Genomic DNA, 22,299 nt, shown 5'->3' with positions numbered 1-22,299 from the left:
CCACTCTTACAGCTGCTAAGCTTCTTAATACTTCCTCTCTCACTATGTTTATCTCATCTAATATTTCACACTCCTCCTTCCTCATTGCAAAGTCTGCATCATCCCTCTCCTTTTGTGAAAACAGATGCAAAGTATTCATTAAGAACCATACCCACGTCTTCAGCCTCCACACACAGATTATGGTCTATAACAGGCCCCATCCTTTCTAATTATCGTCTTGCTCATAATGTATTTATAAAACATCTTTGGGATTTCCCTGATTTTACTTGCCAACATTTTTTTATGCTCTCTCTTTGCTTTCCTAATTTCCGTCTTAATTTCACCCCTGCACTTTCTATATTCCCCCTGGGGTTTCTGCAGTATTGAGCCCAGTATTGAGATAAATAATGTTTTATTTATCCTACCCTGTCTGTCCCTTTAAATGTGCTGAGGGTTTGTGTGTCCACAACCCTGCCAGGCAGTGAGTCCCAGACCCCAGACCCCAGACCCAGCACCATCGGGGGGAACATTCTCCTCAACCTCCTTCCTCAAGCTCGGCTCGGCTGGGCGGGAGATCTCGGCGCGGGCTCGGGATCGCTCGGCTCGGGTTCGACTGGAAGACTCGGGCTCGGCCGGACGATTCGGTGGGAGAACTCGGCTCGTCTCGGGTTCGTCATCGCTTGGGTCTCTGGAACGTCATCGCTCGGGTCTCGGGTTCGTCATCGCTCGGCTCTTGGGTCCGTCATCGCTCGGATCTCGGGTTCGTCATCGCTTGTGTTCGTCATCGCTCGGGCTCGGCTGGACCATTCGGCTCGGGCTCGGCGGGAGGACTCGGATTCGGTGGGACCACTCGGCTCCGGCTCAAGGATTCGGCTCGGGCTCGGCGGGAGACTCGGGGCCGCTCGGCGAGGCGGCGATGGAGGCGAAGGGGCTCGGCATGGATCCGCCTGAAGTGACGGCTGTGTCGGTGATGGGGGAAGCGCCGATCGACATGGCCGAGCAGCTGCCGAGTGCAGGCGAGGGCGGTTTCGCAGGCGAGTGCGGCGGGCGGGCGGGGAGAGGGCCCCGCCGACAATAAAACAATAAATAAAAATAAAGCGGCCGAGCGGCTCGGGGGCCGCCGGGGAAAGCCGAGCCGAGTGGAGCCGAGCCGGCCCGAAGCGCTTCGGCTCCCGGCCCGGCCTCCTCCTGTCCGCCCTCCCACATTGGGCGGTGAAAGAGGCGGGAGGGTTGCTTGGGGCCCGCTCACTGAGCCCGAGGCCCACAGCTCGGGGCAGGGGGATAGTTGGGGGGTGAAGGGGTACGGTGGTTAGGTGAGGGCATTGGGGTATGGGGGGTGGTGGTGTGAAGGGAATGGGATGGGTGCGGTATCAGGAGGGGGACTGAGGAATATTGGGGGGAATACGGTGCTGAGGTGAGGGGGGTGGTTATGGGGTTGGGGTACAGGGGGGGTGATGGGATACAGTGTTGGGGTATGGGGGTGAGGGTAGGTGGGGTATGGGGGGGTGGTGATGGGATAGGGGGTGGGAATAAGGTATGGGGTACGGGGGAATGAGCTGAGGGGGTTGGAGTACAGGGGGGTGATGGGGGTTCGACTGCGAGGGGGGTGATTGGGTACAGGGTGTGAGTGGTATGGTGGTGCGGTGAGGGGGTTGGGGAATCGGGGGATGAGGAGTGGGGTGGGGAGTGAGGTACGGAGCTTCAGGGGGATGGTGAGGGCAATGGGGTATGGGGGCCGAAATGAAGGGTTACGGTGGGTTGGAGGTCCTGCGGGTAGAGAGGTGAGATCCGAACTTGGGTCCATAAATGTAAAACGTCACTAATAAATCCAATCGGGAATTCAGGAGAAACTTCTTTATCCAGAGAGTGGTGAGAATGTGGAAATCGCTGCCACAGGGAATGGTTGAGGTGAATTGCAGAGATTCATTTAAGGGGAAGCTAGAAAAACACAAGTGAGAAAGGAGTAGAAGGTTATGCTGGTAGGGTGGAAGGAGGCTTGTGTGGAGCATAAACACTGGCACAGACCTGTTGGGCTGAATGGCCTGTTTCTGTGCTGTAAATACTATGTAATTGCTGGAGGACGTCTGTCATGTTTCCAGGAATGTTTTATGCTTGTAAGCAGCAAGCTGGGCTGGTGACGAACACAGTGGCTGCCATTTGGGGTGATAAGGGTCCCAGGGAGTGTCACATCTACTTGTACAAAGCACTAGTGTGTCCCTCAGTTCCAGGTACTGTACCTCACAGGGACACTGGGAGAGGGCACAAACGATGGCAACGATACTGAGACAATGAGATTGATACTTGATCCAGGATAAAGATGGAAGGTATGAGGCATGCTGAAGTTGGAAACAGATGACTTGGAGATGACACTATTGAAGTGTTTAAAGGGAACACATCAACTGCCTTCCAGAGAAAAAAATCAATACTAACACAAGGATAAGGGACATGAATCCAAACTTAGACACGCAGGCAGAGGGTGGTCTAAAGGGGCCGCAGACTCAAATTGAAGGGAAAATTGATAGTTACCCTCATTTTCTGTATCTGTGGAATTGGGATGTGACTTGGTTTGTTGGGACTGCCTCCCGCCACAGAGCTGTACCCCTGACCCTAATCGATCTTCTGGGCCTGGGGCCATTTGGATATTGGTTCACTGATGTCCTTCAGGAGAGGAACCCTGCTGTCCTTACCTGACCTGGGCCTATATGTGACTCCAGTCCCACACCAACGTGCTTGACTCTTAACTATCCTCTGAAATGAAAGAAAAGAAGAAAGACTTGGATTTATATAGCACCTTTCACGACCACCGGACATTTCAAAGCACTTTACAACCATTGAAGTACTTTTGGAATGTAGTCACTGTTATGTGGGAAACACGGCAGCCAATTTGTGCAAAGCAAGCTCCCACAAACAGCAATGTGATAATGACCAGATTGAGGGATAAATATTGGCTATGACACCGGGGAGAACTCTCCTCTTTTACGTCCACTTGAGAGCAGAAGGGGCCTCAGTTTAACGTCTCATCTGAAAGATGGCACCTCCGACAGTGAAGTGCTCCCTCCACTTGGAGAATCAGCCTGGCTCAGAGGCGAGTGTGCTACCCACTGAGCCACAGCTCACAAATGGCCCAGCAAGTTGTATCAACCCGCTACAAAAAAGAATTAAGAAAACCAGATGGACCACTTGGCTAGATACCGGATTCGGACATGACAACGGCGCACCCAGCCCAGTCGACCCTACAAATTCCTCGCCAACATCTGGAGACATGCCAAAATTGGGAGAGCTATCCCACAGCCGAGTCAAGCAATAGTCTGACATAGTCATACTCACAGAATCATACTTATTGCCAATATCTCAGACTCCTCCATCACCATACCTGGGTATGATCTGTCCCACCGGCAGAACAGACCCACCTGAGGTAGCGGCACCGTGGTATACAGGAGTGGCCCTCGGAGAAATGTTCCCTTTTAATTTTTGTTTTGGGTGCACGGTCCTTTCAAAATATCGTGCGTGCCGGTTTTTCCCATTTAAAAGCTAGCACAATCTCTACCCTCAAGGCCCGGCAACTCCCTCACTCTACCATTATCAGCAAGCCACGGGGCCAACCCTGGTTCAGTGAGGTGTGTTGAAGAGCATACCAGGAGCAGCACCAGCCATACCTAAAAATGAGGTACCAACCTGGAGAAGCTGCAACACAGGACTACATGCATGCTAAACATGGAAGCAGCATGGTATAGACAGGGCTAAGCGATCCCACACTCAATGGATCAGACCAAAGCTCTGTAGTCCTGCCAAATCCATTCGCGAATGGCGGTGGACAATTAAACAACTAACAGGAGGAGGAGGCTCCATGAATATCCCCATCTTCAATGATGGCAGAGCCCAGCACATGAATGCAAAAGACAAGGCTGAAGTGTTTGCAACCATCTTCAGCCAGAAGTGCCGAGTGGATGATCCATCTCGAACTCCTCATGAGGGCCCCATCATCACAGAAGCCCGTCTTCAGCCAATTCGATTCACTCCACGTGATATCAAGAAACGGCTGAGCGCACTGGATACAGCAAAGGCTATGGGTCCCGACAACATCCTGGCTGTCGTGCTGAAGATGTGTGCTCCAGAACTAGCCGTGCCTCTAGCCAAGCTGTTCCAGTACAGCTACAACACTGGCATCGATCTGACAATGTGGAAAGTTGCCCAGATATGTCCTGTCCTCAAAGAGCAGGACAAATACAATCCGGCCAGTTAACGCCCCATCCGTCTACTCTCAATCATCAGCAAAGTGATGGAAGGTGTCGTTGTCAGTGCTATCAAGCAGCACTTATCAATAACCTACTTACCGATAATCAGTTTGGGTTCCGCCAGGACCACACGGCCCCAGACCTCATTACAGCCTTGGTCCAAACATGGACAAAAGAGCTGAATTTCAGAGGTGAGGTGAGAGTGACATAAGAACATAAGAAATAGGAGCAGGAGTCGGCCATTAGGCCCCACGAGCTTGCTCCACCATTTAATAAGATCATGGCTGATCTGATCATGGACTCAGCTCCACTTCCCTGCCCGCTCCCCATAACTCCTTCCCTTATCTCTCAAAAATATGTCTACGCCTTAAATATATTCAATGACCCATTCTCCACAGCTCTCTGGGGCAGAGAATTTCATAGATTTACAATCCTCATAGAAGAAATCCCTCCTCATCTCAGTTTTAAATGGGCGGCCCCTTATTCTGAGATTATGGGCCCGCACTTGGTCAAAGCCAAGGCCCGCCGAAGTGCCGTCCAGATGGCTGCCGAGAGACCGGGCGGTACTTTGCCAGGAAGATTCCTCTGAAAGAGATGGGAGTACCGCCCGATGGCAAAATAACAGCTTGCATCATCAATCTGGACGGCAGCAGGCGGGAGCTCTCAATTTCGGCAGCAAATGCGATTCTCGCCAAAGTGCTGCCGAGGATGGAGTCAGGCCCAGGGAGTGGGGTGGGGGGAGACCAAAAATAAAAATCTTTTTTTAAAAAAAAAAACAGGAACACCTTCAGGGGACCCCATACAGATGAATTGCTGGAAAAAAAAATTAAAAGATATTCGCTAACCTTTTTTTGCAGGTCTTCTTACTTACCGTCGGGGTTAAACCTGCCCCTGCTTTGTGGTCCTTCCCCCTGCTGCCGCCGACTCCCGCCCGCACCAATTTGTCAGCTCGGCGGGCGGAAGATCACTTGGCTGCGGGCGGTTCCCGGCGGTACTCACCTCCCGTCAGACCTGAAGTAATCTGTCACCGAGGGGAGAGCGGCGAAAAAACTCGGCAGCAATGGGCGGTAAGACCACCAGTTTCGAGCCCTATGTACCCTAGTTTTACTTTCCCCTATGTGGAAATATCCTCTGCATCCACCTTGTCGAGCCCCCTCATTATCTTACAAGTTTCAATAAGATCACCTCTCATTCTTCTGAACTCCAATATGTATAGGCTCAACCTATCTTCATAAGTCAACCCCCTCATCTCTGGAATCAACCTAGTGAACCTTCTCTGAACAGCCTCTAATGCAAGTATATCCTTCCTTAAATATGGAGACCAAAACTGTATGAAGTACTCTAGTTGTGGCCTCACCAATACCCTGTACAGTTGTAGCAGGACATCTCTGCTTTTATACTTTATCCCCCTTGCAATTAAGGCCAACATTCCATTTGCCTTCTTGATCACTTGCTGTACCTGCATGCTAACTTTTTGTGTTTCATGCACAAGGACCCCCAGGTCTCTCTCTACTGTACAAGTTTGCAATTTTTCTCCATTAAAATTATAATTTGCTTTTCTATTATTCCTGCCAAAGTGGATAACCTCACTTTTTCCCACATTATACTCCATCTGCCAAATTTTTGCCCACTCATTTAGTCTGTCTATAACCCTTTGCAGATTTTTTGTGTCCTCCTCACAATTTGCTTGCCCACCCATCTTTGTATCATCAGCAAACTTGGCTACATTGCACTCGGTCCCTTCATCCAAGTCATTAATATAGATTGTAAGTAGTTGAGGCACTCCACTAGTTACTGTTTGCCAAGCGGAAAATGACCCATTTATCCTGACTCTGTTTTCTGTTAGTTAGCCAATCCTCTATCCATACTAATATATTGCTCCCACATCAAGGCAGCATTGGACTGAGTGTGGTACCAAGGAGCCGTAGTAAAACTGAAGTCACTGGGAATCTGGGGGAAAACTCTCCACTGGCTGGAGTCCTACCTAGCACAACGGAAGATGGTTGTGGTTGTTGGAGGTCAATCATCACAGCCCCAGGACATCGCAGCAGGAGTTCCTCAGGTCAGTGTCCTTGGCCCAACCATCTTCAGCTGCTTCATCAATGATCTTCCCTCCATCATAAGGTCAGAAGTGGGGATGTTCACTGATTGCGCAGTGTTCAGTTCCATTTGCAATTCTTCAGAAAATGGAGCAGTCCATGCCTGCATACAGCAAGATCTGAAGAATATTCAATATTACTGATAGTGGCAAATAACATTTGTGCCAGGCAATGACCATCTACAATAAGGGAGAGTCTATTCACCTTCCCATGACATTCAATGGCATTACAATCACTGAATCCCCCACCATCAACATCATGGTGGGATGACTATTGACCAGAAACTTATCTGGACCAGCCACATAAATACTGTGGGAACAAGAGCAGGTCAGAGGCTGGGTATTCTGCCTCCTGACTCCCCAAAGCCTTTCCACCATCTGCAAGGCACAAGCTAGGAGTGTCATTGGAATACTCTTCACTTGCCTGGATGAGTGCAGCTTCAACAACACTCAAGAAGCTCAACACCATCCAAAACACCACAGCAGCCAGCGAGAGGTGATCTTATCGAAACATAAGATAATGAGGGGGCTAGACAAGGTGGATGCAGAGAGGATATTTCCATTTATAGGGAAAACTAAAACTAGGGGACATTGTTTCAGAATAAGGAGCTGCCCATTTAAAACTGAGATGAGGAATTTCTTCTTTCAAAGGGTTGTAAATCTGTGGAATTCTCTGCCCAGAGAGCTGTGGAGGCTGGGTCATTGAATATATTTAAGGCGGAGATAGATTTTTGAGCGATAAGGGAATAAAGGGTTATGGGGAGTGGGCAGAGAAGTGGAGTTGAGTCCATGATCAGATCAGCCATGATCATATTAAATGGCGGAGCAGGCTCGAGGGGCCAGGTGGCCTACTCCTGCTCCTATTTCTTATGTTCAACCAACACCTTCAACATTCACTCCCGCCACCACCGGCACACCGTGGCTGCAGTGTGTACCATCTACAAGATGCACTGCAGCAACTCGCCAAGGCTTCTTTGGCAGCACCTCCCAAACCTGCAACCTCCACCACCTAGAAGGACAAGGGCAGCAGGCAAATGGGATCACCACCACCTCCACGTTCCCCTCCAAGTCACACACCATCCTGACTTGGAAATATATCGCCGTTCCTTCATCGTCGTTGGGTAAAAATCCTGGAACTCCCTCCCTAGCAGCACTGTGGGAGCACCTTCACCACACGGACTGCAGCGGTTCACCACCACCTTCTCGAGGGCAATTAGGGATGGGCAATAAATGCCGGCCTTGCCAGTGATGCCCACATCTTGAGAATGCATAAAAAAGAATTGGATGCTTTCCCTCAGGCTCCTGCCAGGGAACACGCCAGAACGGGGCAGAGTTTTGCTGCAGCTGGTCTTGGCCTAAAAATTTGCAGGATCGTGCATCCAGCTTAGGCCACTAGTCCAAATACACACATACATGCAACTATCTTGGATGATGCACCCCCTCATTTGCATGTCATTTCAAGTGGAAACATCTTCTCAATGTCTACCCTGAAAACCCTTTCATAAACTTACAGACCTCTATTAGCTCTCCCCTCAGCCTTCTCTTTTCTAGGCTGGCACTTTTTTTTCAGAAAAAAGGTTGAGGGGTGACTTGATCAAGGTCTTTTAAGATTATGAAAGGGTTTGAGAGGGTAGACACAGAAGTTGTTTCCACTTGCGGATGAGACCAGAACTGGGGACATCAATATAAGATAGTCACTAATAAATCCAACAGGGAATTCAGGAGAACCTTCTTCATTCAGAGAGTGGTTAGAACGTGAAACTCAGTACCACGGGGGATGACTGTGGCGAGTAGCAGAGATACATTTACGGGGAAGCTGTTGATGATTCTGCTTCTCCCATTTATATCTCTTCTACACTCATCTTTTGTTTCTTTACTTATGTCATTACCATCTACTTTTGCCTTGCACCATCGTCCCTTTTATCATTTAATCTCTCCTGCCTTCCACCCTATCACATACCTTTCCCTTTGTTCTTTCCTCCCCTCCCCCATTTCGCTGCCTCTGCACCTGCTTAAAAATCTGTTATATCTTCAAAGTTAATGTTTCGGGTCGATGACCTTTCGTCGGAACTGAAAAAAGTTAGAGATATAACCTCGAGCTTGCTCCGCCATTCAATTAGATCATGGCTGATATTCGACCACAACTCTGAGGAAGGATATTCTTGCCTTAGAGGCGGTGCAACAAAGGTTCACTCGATTGATTCCTGGGATGAGAGGGCTGTCCTATGAAGAGAGATTGAGTAGATTGGGCCTATACTCTGGAGTTTAGAAGAATGAGAGGGGATTTCATTGAAACATGTAGGATTCTGGGGATTACTGACCAGGTAGACCTTAATTCCCTCGAGTCCACAAATCTATCGATCTCAGCTTTGAATATACTCAATGATTCAGCATCCACAGCCCTTTAGGATAGAAAATTCCAAAGATTCATAAGCCTCTGAGTGAAGAAATTTCACCACATCTCAGTCCTAAATGGCCGACCCTTTATCCTGAGACTGCCCCCTAGTTCTAGACTCCCCAGCCTGGGGAAACAATCTCCCAGCATCTACTTTGTTGTTAGCCCCCAGAATCTTATATATTTCAATGAGATCCCCTCTCATTCTTCTAAACTCCAGAGAGTATAGGCCCAATCCACTCAATCTCTCCTCATAGGACAAGCCTCTCATCCCAAGAATCAATCTAGTGAACCTTCGTTGCACCGCCTCTAAGGCAAGAATATCCTTCCTCAGATAAGGAGTCCAAAACTGTGCACAGTAATCCAGGTATAGTCTCACCAAAGCCCTGTACAATTGTAGAAAGACTTCCTTACTCTTGTACTCCAGCCCCTTTGCCATAAAGACCAACATGCTATTTGCCTTCCAAATTGCTTACTGAATCTGCATGCTAACTTTGTTTCCTGTACGAGGACACCTAAATCTCTCTGAACACCCAATATTTAATAGTTTCTCACATTTAAAAAAATTCTGTTTTTCTATTCTTCTTACCATCATGAATAATCTCACATTTCTCCACATTATATTCCATCTGCCACACTATTGCCCACTCACTTATCCTGTCTATATCCCTTTGTAGGCTCTTAGTGTTCTCACAGCTTATTTTCCCACCAAGCTTTGTATCGTCAGCAAAAGTGGATACATTATACTTGGTCCCTTCATCAAAGTCATTAATATAGATTGTAAATAGCTGGGGCCAAGCTCCGATCCTTGTGGCACCCCACTAGTTACAGTCTGCCAACCCGAAAGTGACCCGTTTATCCCTATTCTCTGTTTCTGTCCGTTAACCAATCCTCTATCCATGGACGACTGATGTTGGGCTAACTAGCCTGTAGTTCCCTGTTTTCTCTCTCCTTTCTTGAATAGCGGTGTTAGCATAACTTCCTTGCTTTTGTACTCTATTCCTCTAATCATAAAGCCTTCTCAATTTGACCTGCCACTTTCAAAGATTTGTGTACCCCCAGGTCTCTCTGTTCCTGCACCCACTTTAAAATTGTACCATTTAGTTTATTTATACATTCTCATTTTTTGTTCTAAAATGGATCACTTCGCACTTTTCTGCATTAAATTTCATCTGCCATGTGTCTACCCATTTCACCAAAAAGGAAATACGAAAAAAAACTTGCAAGTAATATAAAAACTAACAGCGAAAGCTAAGTCAGCAGAAAAATCAAAATGGCGCCGCACCTCCCGTTTAAATTTCGCTCCGTGAGTCAAGTGCGGCCCGATTCGCGACTCGTGAGGCTGGTGCTGACATTGCCGTGGCGGCCTCACAAGGTGCTGGCCAATTTCCGCCACGGGGCGCTGCACATGGCGATGACATCACCGCTGGAGGCGCAGCAGCCCGGGCGCTACCGACAGGTTGCAGGAGCCAGTAGCATCCTCCCTGGGCAAGAAATGGTTTGTGCCCCATTAGCGTCCTCTGGAGGTGGTAACGTCAGTTGCAAACCATGCGAATTTCTCCCCTACTAAATCAACACAATGTTGTGAATTTAGAAATGATCCACGGGGCTTAAAGTGACCTTTATGAGATGTATTTATCACTGAGTCTGATAAGAGACTGTGCTTTTGAATGAACAAACTGTCACTTTGTAGACCTACCAGAGATGATGTATATGGACATTAAGAATCTCAATTCATCTAATGAGTTCCGATCTCCCAATAGATCTAAATATTAAAGGAGAATTCTTCACTACTTATTCTGTCCAAGCTCCTCCCAAGTCGGAATTTCAGTTGGCTCTGAGCAGATACACAGTAGGCGGAAGTTTGTATGGGATGCCCGAGGGGTTTCCGGGAGTGCCTGTATTCCCGGAGGGTGTGGTGCTCCCGGAAGTGTGTCAGTATTCCCAGGGCTTCAATGGAGTGTGTTGGTATTCCCGGGGTTTCAATGAAGTGTATCGATATTCCCGGGGGTTCCCGGAAGTGTGTCGGTATTCACGGGGGTTCCTGGGAGTACATCGGTATTTCTGGGGTTCCGAGAAGTGTGTCTGTATTCCTGGGGTTCCCGGTATTCCACTGTAACCTGACCCACCAACATGGCAATAAATGACAAACGCCACGTTTAAGAGCTGAGTGACAGGAGAGTTAGTGCAGCAGCAGCGCGAGAGCCTGCCTGACTGGCACAGACACACGGAAGAAATAAAATCATGATTTTTCACCGTGAAACACAGTTAATAGTTTTTCTGCTGGGTTCTGGGTTGCAGAAGTGACGACAGTGACGGTGGGGAATATGACTGGACCTGCGGATAATGTGTTTACAACGTCTGTCGCCACCGCCTCTATATCAGAACACGTGCTGGTAAGTGCTTTAATTTACCCACAGGCTCACACATCACGTGTTCTTTGTCAGTTTCAATTTGTTCTCCGCTGACTGTGGTGCTGATGTTTGCTATGTTTAGTGTAAATAGCAGTGATTTTATTTGTGACCATCAAGTTCATCATCAGTGTTAGCTGTGGCTCAGTGGGTAGCACTCTCGCCTCAGTCAGAAGGTTATGGGATCAAGTCCCACTCCAGAGACTTGAGCACATTATCCAGGCTGACACTCCAGTGCAGTATTGAGGGAGTGGTACCAAGGGAGGGCTGCACTGTCAGGCAGTTCTGAGGGAGCGCCGCACTGTTGGAGAGGCAGTACTGAGGGTGTGCTGCACTGTTGGAGGGGCAGTACTGAGGGCAAGCTGCAATGTCGGAGGGTCTGTACTGAGGGAGCACTGCACTGTCGGAGGGGCAGTATTGAGGGAGTGCTGCACTGTCGGAGGGGCAGTACTGAGGGAGTGTCGGAGGGGCAGTGCTGAGGGAGTGCTGCAGTGTCGGAGGGGCTGTACTGAGGCAGTGTCGGAGGGGCTGTACTGAGGCAGTGTCGGAGGGGCTGTACTGAGGCAGTGTCGGAGGGGCTGTACTGAGGCAGTGTCGGAGGGGCTGTACTGAGGGAATGTCGGAGGGTCAGTACTGAAGGCGTGCCGCACTGTCGGAGGGGCTGTACTGAGGGAGTGCCGTACTGTCGGAGGGGCAGTACTGAGAGAGTGCTGGGCATGTTGGGAGCTGCCATCTTTCGGTTGAGACTGCTAATGTTGTTCCATTGTTTAAAAAGGGAGGAAGGGATAAACCGAGTAAAAACAGGCCAGTTAGTTTAACCTTGGTGGTGGGCAAATTATTGGAATCACGTCTGAGGGATAGTATACCTTCATTTAGAAAGACACAGATTAATCAAGGACAGTCGGCATGGATTTGTTAAGGGAAGGTTGTGTCAGACTAACTTGATTGAATTTTTTGAGGAGGTTATGAGGGGCAGTGCGTTTGATATAGTCTACATGGTTTTTAGCAAGGCTTTTGACAAGATCCCACATGGCAGGCTGATTAAAATGGTAAAAACCCATGGGATCCAAGGGAGAGTAGCAAATTGGATCCAAAATTGGCTCAGTGGCAGGAAGCAAAGGGAAATGACTGGTGTTTTTATGACTGGAAGGCTGTTTTCAGTGGGGTTCCACAGGGCTCAGTGCTCGGTCCCTTGCTTTTTGCAGTATATATTAACAATTTAGACTTAAATGTAGGGAGCATGATAAAGAAGTTTGCAGATGATATAAAAATTGGCCGTGTGGTTGACAGTGAGGAGAAAAGCTCTAGACTGCAGGAAGATATCGATGGACTGGTCAGTTGGGCAGAAAAATGGCAAATGGAATTAATCGCAGTCAAGGCCACCAACGGTCCAAATACCCAAGGCCCCACCCCACTGCTGGCCAACAACGGGGACACACTCATCAAGGACACCGAGGCATTCAGGGCCCGTTGGAAGGAGCACTTTGAAGATCTCCTCAATCGAGACTCTGCCTTTGACTCGAGTGTTCTCGACTCCATCCCGCAGCATGCTACCCGCCACCACCTCAGTAAAACCCCAACACTGCACGAGGTAGAAAAAGCCATAAGATAGCTTAAGAACAACAAGGCTACGGGAGCGGATGGAATCTCTTCTGAGGCACTGAAGTATGGTGGAGAGGCACTGCTGGCGCGAATACATGACCTCATCTCTCATCTGGAGGGAGGAGAGCATGCCGGGAGATTTCAGAGATGCAGTGATCGTGACCATCTTTAAAAAAGGGGACAAGTCTGACTGCAGCAACGACAGAGGAATCTCCCTGTTATCAGCCACTGGGAAATTCGTCGCTAGAGTCCTCCTCAACCGTCTTCTTCCCATGGCCGAGGAGCTCCTCCCAGAGTCAGTGCAGATTTCATCCCCTACAGGGCACAATGGACATGATTTTTGCAGTGTGATAGCTGCAGGAAAAATGCAGGGAACAGCACCAGCCCTCATACATGGCCTTCTTCGACCTTACAAAGGCCTTTGACACTGTCAACCGCGAGGGTTTATGGAGCGTTCTCCTCCATTTCGGATGCCCCCAAAAGTTCATCACCATTCTCCACCTGCTCCACGACGACATGCAGGCTGTGATCCTTACCAACGAATTCACGACAGACCCAATCCACGTCCGGACCGGGGTCAAACAGGGCTGCGTCATCATCCCAACCCTCTTCTCAATCTTCCTCGCTGCCATGCTCCACCTCACAGTCAACAAGCTCCCTGCTGGAGTGGAACTAAACTACATAACCAGTGGGAACCTGTTTAACCTTCGTCGCCTCCAGGCCAAGTCCAAGACCACCCCAACCTCTGTCATCTAGCTACAGTACGCGGATGACGCCTGCGTCATCGCACATACAGAGACTGAACTCCAGGGCATAGTCAACATATTTACTGAGGCGTACGAAAGTATGGGCCTTACGCTAAACATCCGTGAGACAAAGGTCCGCCACCAGCCTGTCCTCACCGCACAGCACTGCCCCCCAGGCATCAAGATCCACGGCGCGGCCCTGGGCAATGTGGACTATTTCCCATACCTCGGGAGCCTCCTATCAACAAGAGCAGACATTGATGACGAGATTCAACACCGCCTCCAGTGCGCCAGTGCAGCCTTCGGCCGCCTGAGGAAAAGAGTGTTTGAAGATCAGGCCCTCAAAACTGCCACCAAGCTCATGGTCTACAGGGCTGTAGTAATACCCGCCCTCCTGTATGGCTCAGAGATATGGACCATGTACAGTAGACACCTCAAGTCGCTGGAGAAATACCACCAACGATGCCTCCGCAAGATCCTACAAATCCTCTGGGAGGACAGACGCACCAACATTAGCGTCCTCGACCAGGCCAACATCCCCAGCATTGAAGCACTGACCACACTTGACAGCTCCACTGGGCAGGCCACATCGTTCGCGTGCCAGATATAAAACTCGCAAAGCAAGCGCTCTGCTTGGAACTCCTTCACGGCAAACGAGCCAAAGGTGGGCAGAGGAAACGTTACAGGGACACCCTCAAAGCCTCCCTGAAAAAGTGCAACATCCCTACTGACACCTGGGAGACCCTGGCCAAAGATCACCCTAAGTGGAGGAAGTGCATCCGGGAGGACGCTGAGCACCTCGAGTCTCATCGCCGAGAGCATGCAGAAATCAAGCGCAGGCAGCGGAAAAAGCATGCGGCAAACCTGTCCTACCCACCCTTTCTCTCAACGACTATCTGTCCCACCTGTGGCAGGGTCTGTGGCTCTCGTAATGGACTGTTCAGCCACCTAAGGACTCATTTTAAGAGTGGAAGCAAGTCTTCCTCAATTCTAAGGGACTGCCTATGATGATGATCTGCGCCAACCAACAAGAGTTTATCCAGTCTAATCCCCTTACCAGCTATAGGTCCGTAACTCTGCAGGTTATGACCCTTCAAGTGCCCATCCAAGCACCTTTTAAATGTGGTGAGGGTTTCTGCATCCACCACACTTCCAGGCAGTGAATTCCAGATCCTCACAACCCTCTGCGTGAAGAAGCTTCCCCTCAAATCCACTCTGAACATTCCACCAATCACCTTAAAACTATGCCCCCTCATAATTGGCCCTTCCACCAAGGGAAATAGGCCCCAGTTCTCCCCTTGGAGGATAAGCCGCATCCTAAAGTTCCTCTGGAATGTGTAACTGAAACCACCCAGCCCAAGTTCTGAGTGACTTGCCAATTTATAATTCGATCCATTTTGATTTCAGAAGCCACAGAGGATAGATCTCCCCAAAAGCCACCAAGTTCCAGCCGAAGTCCCTTACCCCAGCGCAAGACCTTATCCCCCCCCCCCCCCCCCAATAGATGGGGCACTGTGTGCGGATTGGGTATGAAGTGAATAGTGACAGTGTTGTGACTTCTGGATTTCATCCACCCCAACGACGTCCCTTGTTACACATGCTCCGAGCTTGCATGCACCAGGGGGTTGGAAGAACGTGACCCGTCTTCTCTGAGTTCCCGCTCTTCCCTCTGATTTCCCCCCCCGCCCCCATCTGTGTCTATACACCCTCCCCCCCCCCCCCCCCCCCCAGTGTGTCTATTCCTCCCTCCCACCCCCAGTGTGTCTTTCCTACATCAGTGAAGTCATTTGTAACCCTGTACCTTAACCCTCCAGCTCTGTACCGGTGTCCTGGCCAACATTTATCATTTAACATCTCTAGAATAGATTATCTGCTCATTTATGTCATTGCTGTTTGTGGGACCTTGTGCGCAAATCGTGTTTACTACATTACAGAGTGACTACACTTCAAAAAATGCTTCACTGGCTATGTAATACTTTGCGATATTTTGAAAGACACCATAGAAATGCAAGTTCTTGCCTCGAGAGACAAGATAGTTTGTTCTCCTTAGAGCAGGGAAAATTAAGAGGAGGTTTAATAGAGGTATTCAAAATCATGAAGGGTTTTGAAAGAGTAGATGGCGAAAAATCTGTTTCCAGTGGCAGGAGGGTCGGTAACCAGAGGACACAGATCGAAGGTGATTGGCAAAAGAACCAGAGGGGGAGATGAGGAGAACCTTTTTACCCAGCGAGTTGTTGTGATCGGGAATACGCTGTCTGAAAAGGCGGTGGGAGCAGATTCAATAATAACTTTCAAAAGGGAATCTGATAAATACTTGAAAAGGAAAAATTTGTATCGTTCCCTTCTCAGGGCAAGTATTGATTGGCAATAAATGCTGGTCTTGCCAGTGACGCCCACATCCTAAGAATAAATAACTAAAAAAGTAACAAATTGCATCAATTTAAGATCATCACGAAAAGAGCAAAGGGAGAACTTTTTATTTTACTCAAAGGGTTGTTGGGACCTGGAATGTCTGGCCAGAAACTGGGGGGGAAGCAGAATCCAGAACAGCTGTTCAAAGGTAGTTGGATCAATATTTGAAAAATAAAAATTTCAACAAGTACAGGGCAATGACAGAGAGAGCCAGCATGGGCATGATGGGTGGAATGGCCTTGTGTGCTGTAAAATTCTATGGTTTATGGCAGATGACTAAAAATCTCTCAACTAGGAAATGTCGGAGAGGCAACAGGGGCTCCTGAGGTGGGACCAGGGAGAATTGTCCCTGCTGCAGATAGGGTGCCCTCGGGGCAAGTAAAGGGAGCTTTGTTCTGATTCAGGAGCGCCTGATGCTGCCACTGGCATTGGTCGATTGTTCCAGTGTATTGCAGTAAATCACCATTAGAGGGCATCAGTGTCCAGCTTTTCAACCCAGACAGCTGGCTGTGAAACATCAATATTCTCATCAGCAGCCTGTCCGCTCAGGACTGCTGGATTCCTGTCCTCTCCCTCATTCTCACTTTTTCTAGAAACCACATTTAGATGTTGGGATTAGACATTACATCCTAGAAATTGCATAAAATTACAGTCCAGAAATTATGCAGGGGTTACAGCTTATAATTTACATGGAGGTTACAGTCTAGAATTACATCTGGATTATGTCCTAGAAATTGCACATAGCCAAGAAACTAGATTGGATTACAGTCTAGATTACGATCTGAAAATTATGTTCCGATTAAACCATAGCAACTAGATGGGATTGCATAATTGTGTAGAAGTTACAGTGTAGAAATTACATAATTATGGTGTAGAAGTAGGTGTGTGAAGGATTTTCACCTTTAGATGGCAGTCCTCTGATATACAATCACAGAATGGTCACAGCACAGAAAGAGGAAATTTGGTCCGTTGAGCCTGTGCCAGCTCTCTGAAAGAGCACTTCGGCTAGTCCCTTTCTCCATAGCCCTGAAATGTTTTTCCTTCAGGTACTTATCCAATTCCCTATTGAAAGCCAAGATTGAGTCTGCCTCCACCACCCTTTCAGGCAGTGCATTCCAGATCCTAAATACTCGCTGCGTAACGAAGTTTTTCTTTGGTTCTTCCGATAATCACCTTAAATCTGTGTCCTCTGGTTCTTGACCCTTCTGCCAATGGGAACATTTCTTTCTGTCTAGACCCACATGATTTTGAACATCTCTAACAAATCTCTCAATCTCTGCTCCAAGGAGAACAACCTCAGCTTCTCCAGTCTATTCTTCATCCCTGAAATTATTCTTGTAAATCTCCTCTGCACCCTCTCTAAGGCCTTCACATCCTTCCTAAAGTGTGGTGCCCAGAATTGGACACAATACACCAGTTGGGGCCGAACCAGTGTTTTATACAGGTTCATCATAACTTCCTTGCTTTTGTACTCTATGCCTCTCTCTATGAAGCCCAGGATCCCATCAGCTTTTTTAACCACTTTCTCAAGCTGCTCTGCCATCTTCAGCGATTTGTGCACGTATACCCCCAGGTCTCCCTGTTCCTGCAACCCCTTTAGGATTGTACCCTTTAGTTTATATTGTCTCTCCTCGTTCTTCCTACCAAAATGTATCACTTCGCACTTTCCTGTGTTAAACTTCATCTGCCACGTGTCCGCCCATTCCACCAACCTGTCTATGTCTTCCTGAAGTCTATCACTCTCCTCCTCACTGTTCAGTCTATCACTCTTCTCACTGGGCCACAGCTGACACTGGGCAGGTTTCTGATATCTTCTGGCATCCATGGAAATTTTAATGACGCCTTTCACACTCTACCCCCTGACTGGTTTTATATCCCAAATCTTGTGTTTGTCAATAATTGTGTTTACCTTGTCACAGGTAGGGGCCGCCATGCTGCCCATGGTCGCTGCTCCTTTTATGGCCCATCAGCGGCAGGTTGGGACCATAAAAGGAGCGGCGGCCATGGGCAGCATGGCAGCATACCTCTGCAAGGTACAGCGCGAGCTGGTGCAGGAAGGCGACGGCAGCAAAGAGGGACATCATCAAGGTCCAGGTCGGTGATTGGAGCGTGGGCAGGTACAGCAGGAGCGGCGAGAGATTGTAGAGGGACGTGATCAGGGCCCAGAAGTGGCGAGGTCCCAGGGGCAGCACGGGTCAGCCCACACTACGATATGTGTGCGCACTAGGTCCATGCAGCAGAGCAGCTCTCCAGTCGTCTTGAATAACCCTTGCCACTGGACCAAAACCTAGCTTTGTCAAACCCGTGTGGTGGCTGGTGTGCAACGGCCACCCCACATTAAAAAATTCCACGCACAGGCATCTTCCACCCTTCAATATGCAGTTCAGGACCTGGAATATTAGGTCCTTCATTGAAACACCTGTGAACTCATCCTTTTTTGGCGTGGAAGCAAGTCATCCTCGCTTCGAGGTACTGTGATCACTGTTCAGTCTATCACTCTCCCCCTCACTGTTCAGTGTATCACTCTCCCCCTCACTGTTCAGTGTATCACTCTCCCCCTCACTGTTCAGTCTATCACTCTCCACCTCACTGTTCAGTCTATCATTCTCCTCTCCACTGTTCAGTCTATCATTCTCCTCTCCACTGTTCGCTGGAGGTGCTTACCCCTTTACAATAAATGAAGTAGTGCCTGTGTTAAAACAATGGACAGGAATGTCCCACAATATTGATCACTCACCGATATCGCTGTGATTAATAATGTGCGGTTGATAATGAAGAAGAAAGCTGTAGACTGCAGGAAGATATCAATGAACTGGTCAGGTTGGCAGAATAGTGGCAAACGGCATTCAATCCATAGAAGTGTGAGGTAATGCATTTGGGGAGGGCCAACAAGGCAAAGGAATACACAATAAATGGTAAGTGTAGAGGAACAAAGGGACCTTGGAGTGCAAGTCCATAGATCCCTGAAGATATAGCAGTCCAGGTAGATAAGGTGGTTAAGAAGGCATACGGAATACTTGCCTTTATTAGCCGAGGCATAGAATACAAGAGCAGGGGTGTTATGCTTGAACTGCATAAAACATTAGTTAGGCCATAGCTGGAGTACTACATTACAGGAAAGATGTGATTGCACGAGAGAGGGTACAGAAGAGATTTACCAGGATGTTGCCTGGACTGGAGAATCTTAGCTATGAGGAAAGATTGGATAGGCTGGGTTTGTTTTCTTTGGAACAGAGGAGGCTGAGGGGAAACCTTATTGAGGTATATAAAATTATCAGGAGCCTAGATAGAGTAGATAGGAAGGACCTATTTCCCTTAACCCAGTGGTCAGCAACCAGGGGGCATAGATTTAAAGTAATTGTTAGGAGGTTTAGAGGGGATTTGAGAAAAAATTTGAGGGGATTTGGGGGTCTGGAACTCATTGCCTGAAAGGGTGGTGGAGGCAGAAACCCTCACCACATTTAAAAAGTACTTGGATTTGTACTTGAAGTGCCGTAATCTGCAGGGCTACGGACCAAGAGCTGGAAAGTGGGATTAGGCTGGATAGCTCTTTGTCGGTCGGCTGGCACGGACACGATGGGCCGAATGACCTTCGTGCTGTAAATTTCTATGATTCTATGATCGCGGCAGTAATATGTAGGCATTCCAGTCGGTGTGAGGAAACGCTGATACTTTTTCTGGGTTCATAGAAACATAGAAAGTAGGTGCAGGAGTAGGCCATTCGACCCTTTGAGCCTGCACCACCATTCAATATGATCATGGTTCATCACTTCTGGGTATAAATTTACAATTAATGCTTCTATTTTGTGGCTCACTTTCCCAGCATTGCCCATGTGTCGGACGTGGTATCTTTGTTCTTTCTCTACCTACTTTTCTGTTTCTTCCTCCTCTGTCTATTTCTCTTTCTGCCTTTCACACCCTCTACCTCACACAAGCAACAGGAACTCACTGGAAGGATGGGACAAGGAGGAGAAAGGAGCCATTTAAACAGAGCTGTGGCTGTCAGGGAAACACTAGCAGAGACCTTTAAGAGCAGGAAGAGAGACTCGGATTGTGAAACCTGTTCATGAGGCGTGAGGTGCATTATTAGAGCCAGGCCTTTCAGGAGTGAAATTAGCAAAGGGTCGTAGAAGTTTGGAACTCTCTTCCGCAAACAGCAATTGATTCTAGATCAATTGTTAATTTAAAATTGGAGATTGATAGCTTTCTGTTAACCAAAGGTATTGAGGGATATGGGGTAAAGGCTGGTATATGGAGTTAGGTCGCAGATCAGCCATGATCTCATTGAATGGCGGAACAGGCTCAAGGGGCTGAATGTCATCTTCCTGGTTTTGTGACATGAACAGAATATTTACGCAGCGAGCTGTATATGGAGTTAGGTCACAGATCAGTCATGATCTCACTGAATGGCGGAACAGGCTCGTGGGGCTGAATGGCCTCCTCCTGTTCCGATGCATTCATGCAGGGCCCATTTTGAAACCACAGTATAGCCATTGCCAGTCCAGATGAGTGAAGTTCCACAAGTCTGGATTGTGTGAATATTGTGTGAAGTTAATGCCAAGTTATTAAGCAGCGGAAAGAGAGTTTTGCATTTTGAATAATACTCTTCTGAGCACTATGGCACTGCGAGCCCATCTTTTCCCTTTTAGGTGTCAACTGGCCTGATGTGTATCCCAGAACTTTTCCTTCATTTCCAGTTTTGAGCACTTGACTTTTGATTCAGACAGTTTGCTGCTTGTGATTGTGGTCCTGACTTTCTGTGGGCGGTCTCACAGTTTGAGATTCAGATGCTGTTTATTTTAATCTTTCTCAGTCAGGAAGAACCACACTTCAGATTGGAGACGGACTCCCCACCGACAAAGCAACGCTGATAGTGGTTCACACGGATGGAAGCATTGTGGAAACGACCGGATTGAAAACACCCAGTGCACCTATAACTCCAGGTACTGCCCACTGTTCATTGCAGCCAGCGCAAGGCGAGCTTTCTGGGGGGGTGGGGAGGTTGGAGCCAGTGCAAGGAGAGCTATCTGGGGGTGGGGGGGGGGGGAAGGGGGAAGGTTCGTACCAGTGGAAGGAGAGCTATCTGGGCGGGGGGGGGGGGGGGGGGCAGGGGATTGGAACCAGTGGAAGGAGAGCTATTTGGGAGGGGGAGGGGGGGCAGGGGATTGGAACCAGCGGAAGGAGAGCTATCTGGGTGGGGGGGGGGTTTGGAACCAGTGGAAGGAGAGCTATCTGGGGGGGGCGGGGAGAGGGGAGGTTGGAACCAGCGGAAGGAGAGCTATCTGGGGGTGGGGGTGGGGTGGGGGGAGGGGGTTGGAACCAGCGGAAGGAGAGCTATCTGGCGGGGTTTGGAACCAGTGGAAGGAGAGCTATCTGGGGAGGCGGTGGGGGGGTTGAATGAGCTTGACTGCTTTGCTACGAAGGCTAGTTCTGATTGATTCTCCAGTCATTCCACCCCTACAGGCTAAAGCACCAGTCAGTTTCTGTCTAGCTAAACAACTCAAATTTCAGCCGCCCCTCCTTGCGATCACCTGAGCTAGCACCACTGGCTCCGTATCCTAGACCCCTTCATGACAACAACAATTTGTATTTCTATAGCACCTTTAATGTAATAAAATGTCCCACGGCGCTTCACAGGAGCGATTATCAAACAAAATTTGACATCGAGCCACATAAGATATTAAGGCAGGTGGCCAAAAACTTGGTTAAAGAGGTAGGTTTTAAGAAGGTTTAAAGGAGGAGAGAGGCAGTGGAGAGGTTTAGGGAGGGAATTCCAGAGCTTAGGATCTAGGCAGCTGAAGACACGGCCACCAATGGTGGAGCGATGGAAATTGGGTATGCTCAAGAGGACAGAATTGGACAAGCGTGGAGATCTCGGTCTGTTGTAGGGCTGGGGGAGGTTCCAGAGATAGATAGGGAGGGGCCATGGAGGGATTTGAAAACACGGATGTCTGACAGCGAGTCTTTATTTGAAAACATACATTAGTTTTGAATCCACCGATTCTCATCTGTAAATATTTCTGTGGTAGCTGTACTTCTAAACATTCCTCTCCTCTTGCACCTCAACTCTAAGCCTGCCATCAGCGCTTCCCCCTCTCCGTTTTATAACGGATTCATCACGCCACTTAATACAAGGATGAGGATAAGATGATGAATCTGTACAAGACATTGGTTAGGCCACAGTTGGAGTACTGCGTGCATCCTTGGGCGTCTGTTCTAGAAAGGGTCATGTGAAGGTGTGACGTAGATTGACTAGCATTAAGGGAATCCAGGGATATGGGGATGGGGCGGGAAAGTGGAGTTGAGGTAGAAGATCAGCTGTGATCTTATTGAATGGCGGAGGAGGAACTGTGTGGCTGACATCTGCTCAGAATTCTTGTGTTATAGCAAAGAGGGACGAAAACCGTGATGGTAAGCTCAG

The 22,299-nt window shown here is 48.6% G+C and overlaps 1 protein-coding gene across 7 annotated transcripts in view; it reads left to right on the top strand.

The window, feature by feature from the left end:
• Positions 1-819: 819 nt before the first annotated feature.
• The window catches only part of deaf1 (DEAF1 transcription factor), a 46,548-nt gene continuing 25,068 nt past the window's right edge, over positions 820-22,299 (top strand). For 3 of the 7 annotated variants that reach the window (XM_070870382.1, XM_070870379.1, XM_070870386.1), the window contains exons 1-5: positions 960-1,013; positions 5,072-5,281; positions 6,106-6,276; positions 11,009-11,103; positions 20,692-20,821. In XM_070870382.1, the coding sequence (XP_070726483.1) occupies positions 5,275-5,281; positions 6,106-6,276; positions 11,009-11,103; positions 20,692-20,821 (403 nt within the window). In that variant the 5' untranslated portion in view covers positions 960-1,013; positions 5,072-5,274. Of the gene's footprint in view, positions 1,014-1,786; positions 2,304-5,071; positions 5,282-6,105; positions 6,277-11,008; positions 11,104-20,691; positions 20,822-22,299 lie in introns of those variants that run through there. The other 4 variants (XM_070870380.1, XM_070870381.1, XM_070870384.1 and 1 more) reach the window with 4 other exon arrangements.

The sequence above is a fragment of the Pristiophorus japonicus genome, unplaced genomic scaffold (assembly GCF_044704955.1).
Source record: "Pristiophorus japonicus isolate sPriJap1 unplaced genomic scaffold, sPriJap1.hap1 HAP1_SCAFFOLD_1354, whole genome shotgun sequence".
Lineage (NCBI taxonomy): Eukaryota > Metazoa > Chordata > Chondrichthyes > Pristiophoridae > Pristiophorus > Pristiophorus japonicus.
This window is presented reverse-complemented; position numbering and strand designations above follow the sequence as displayed.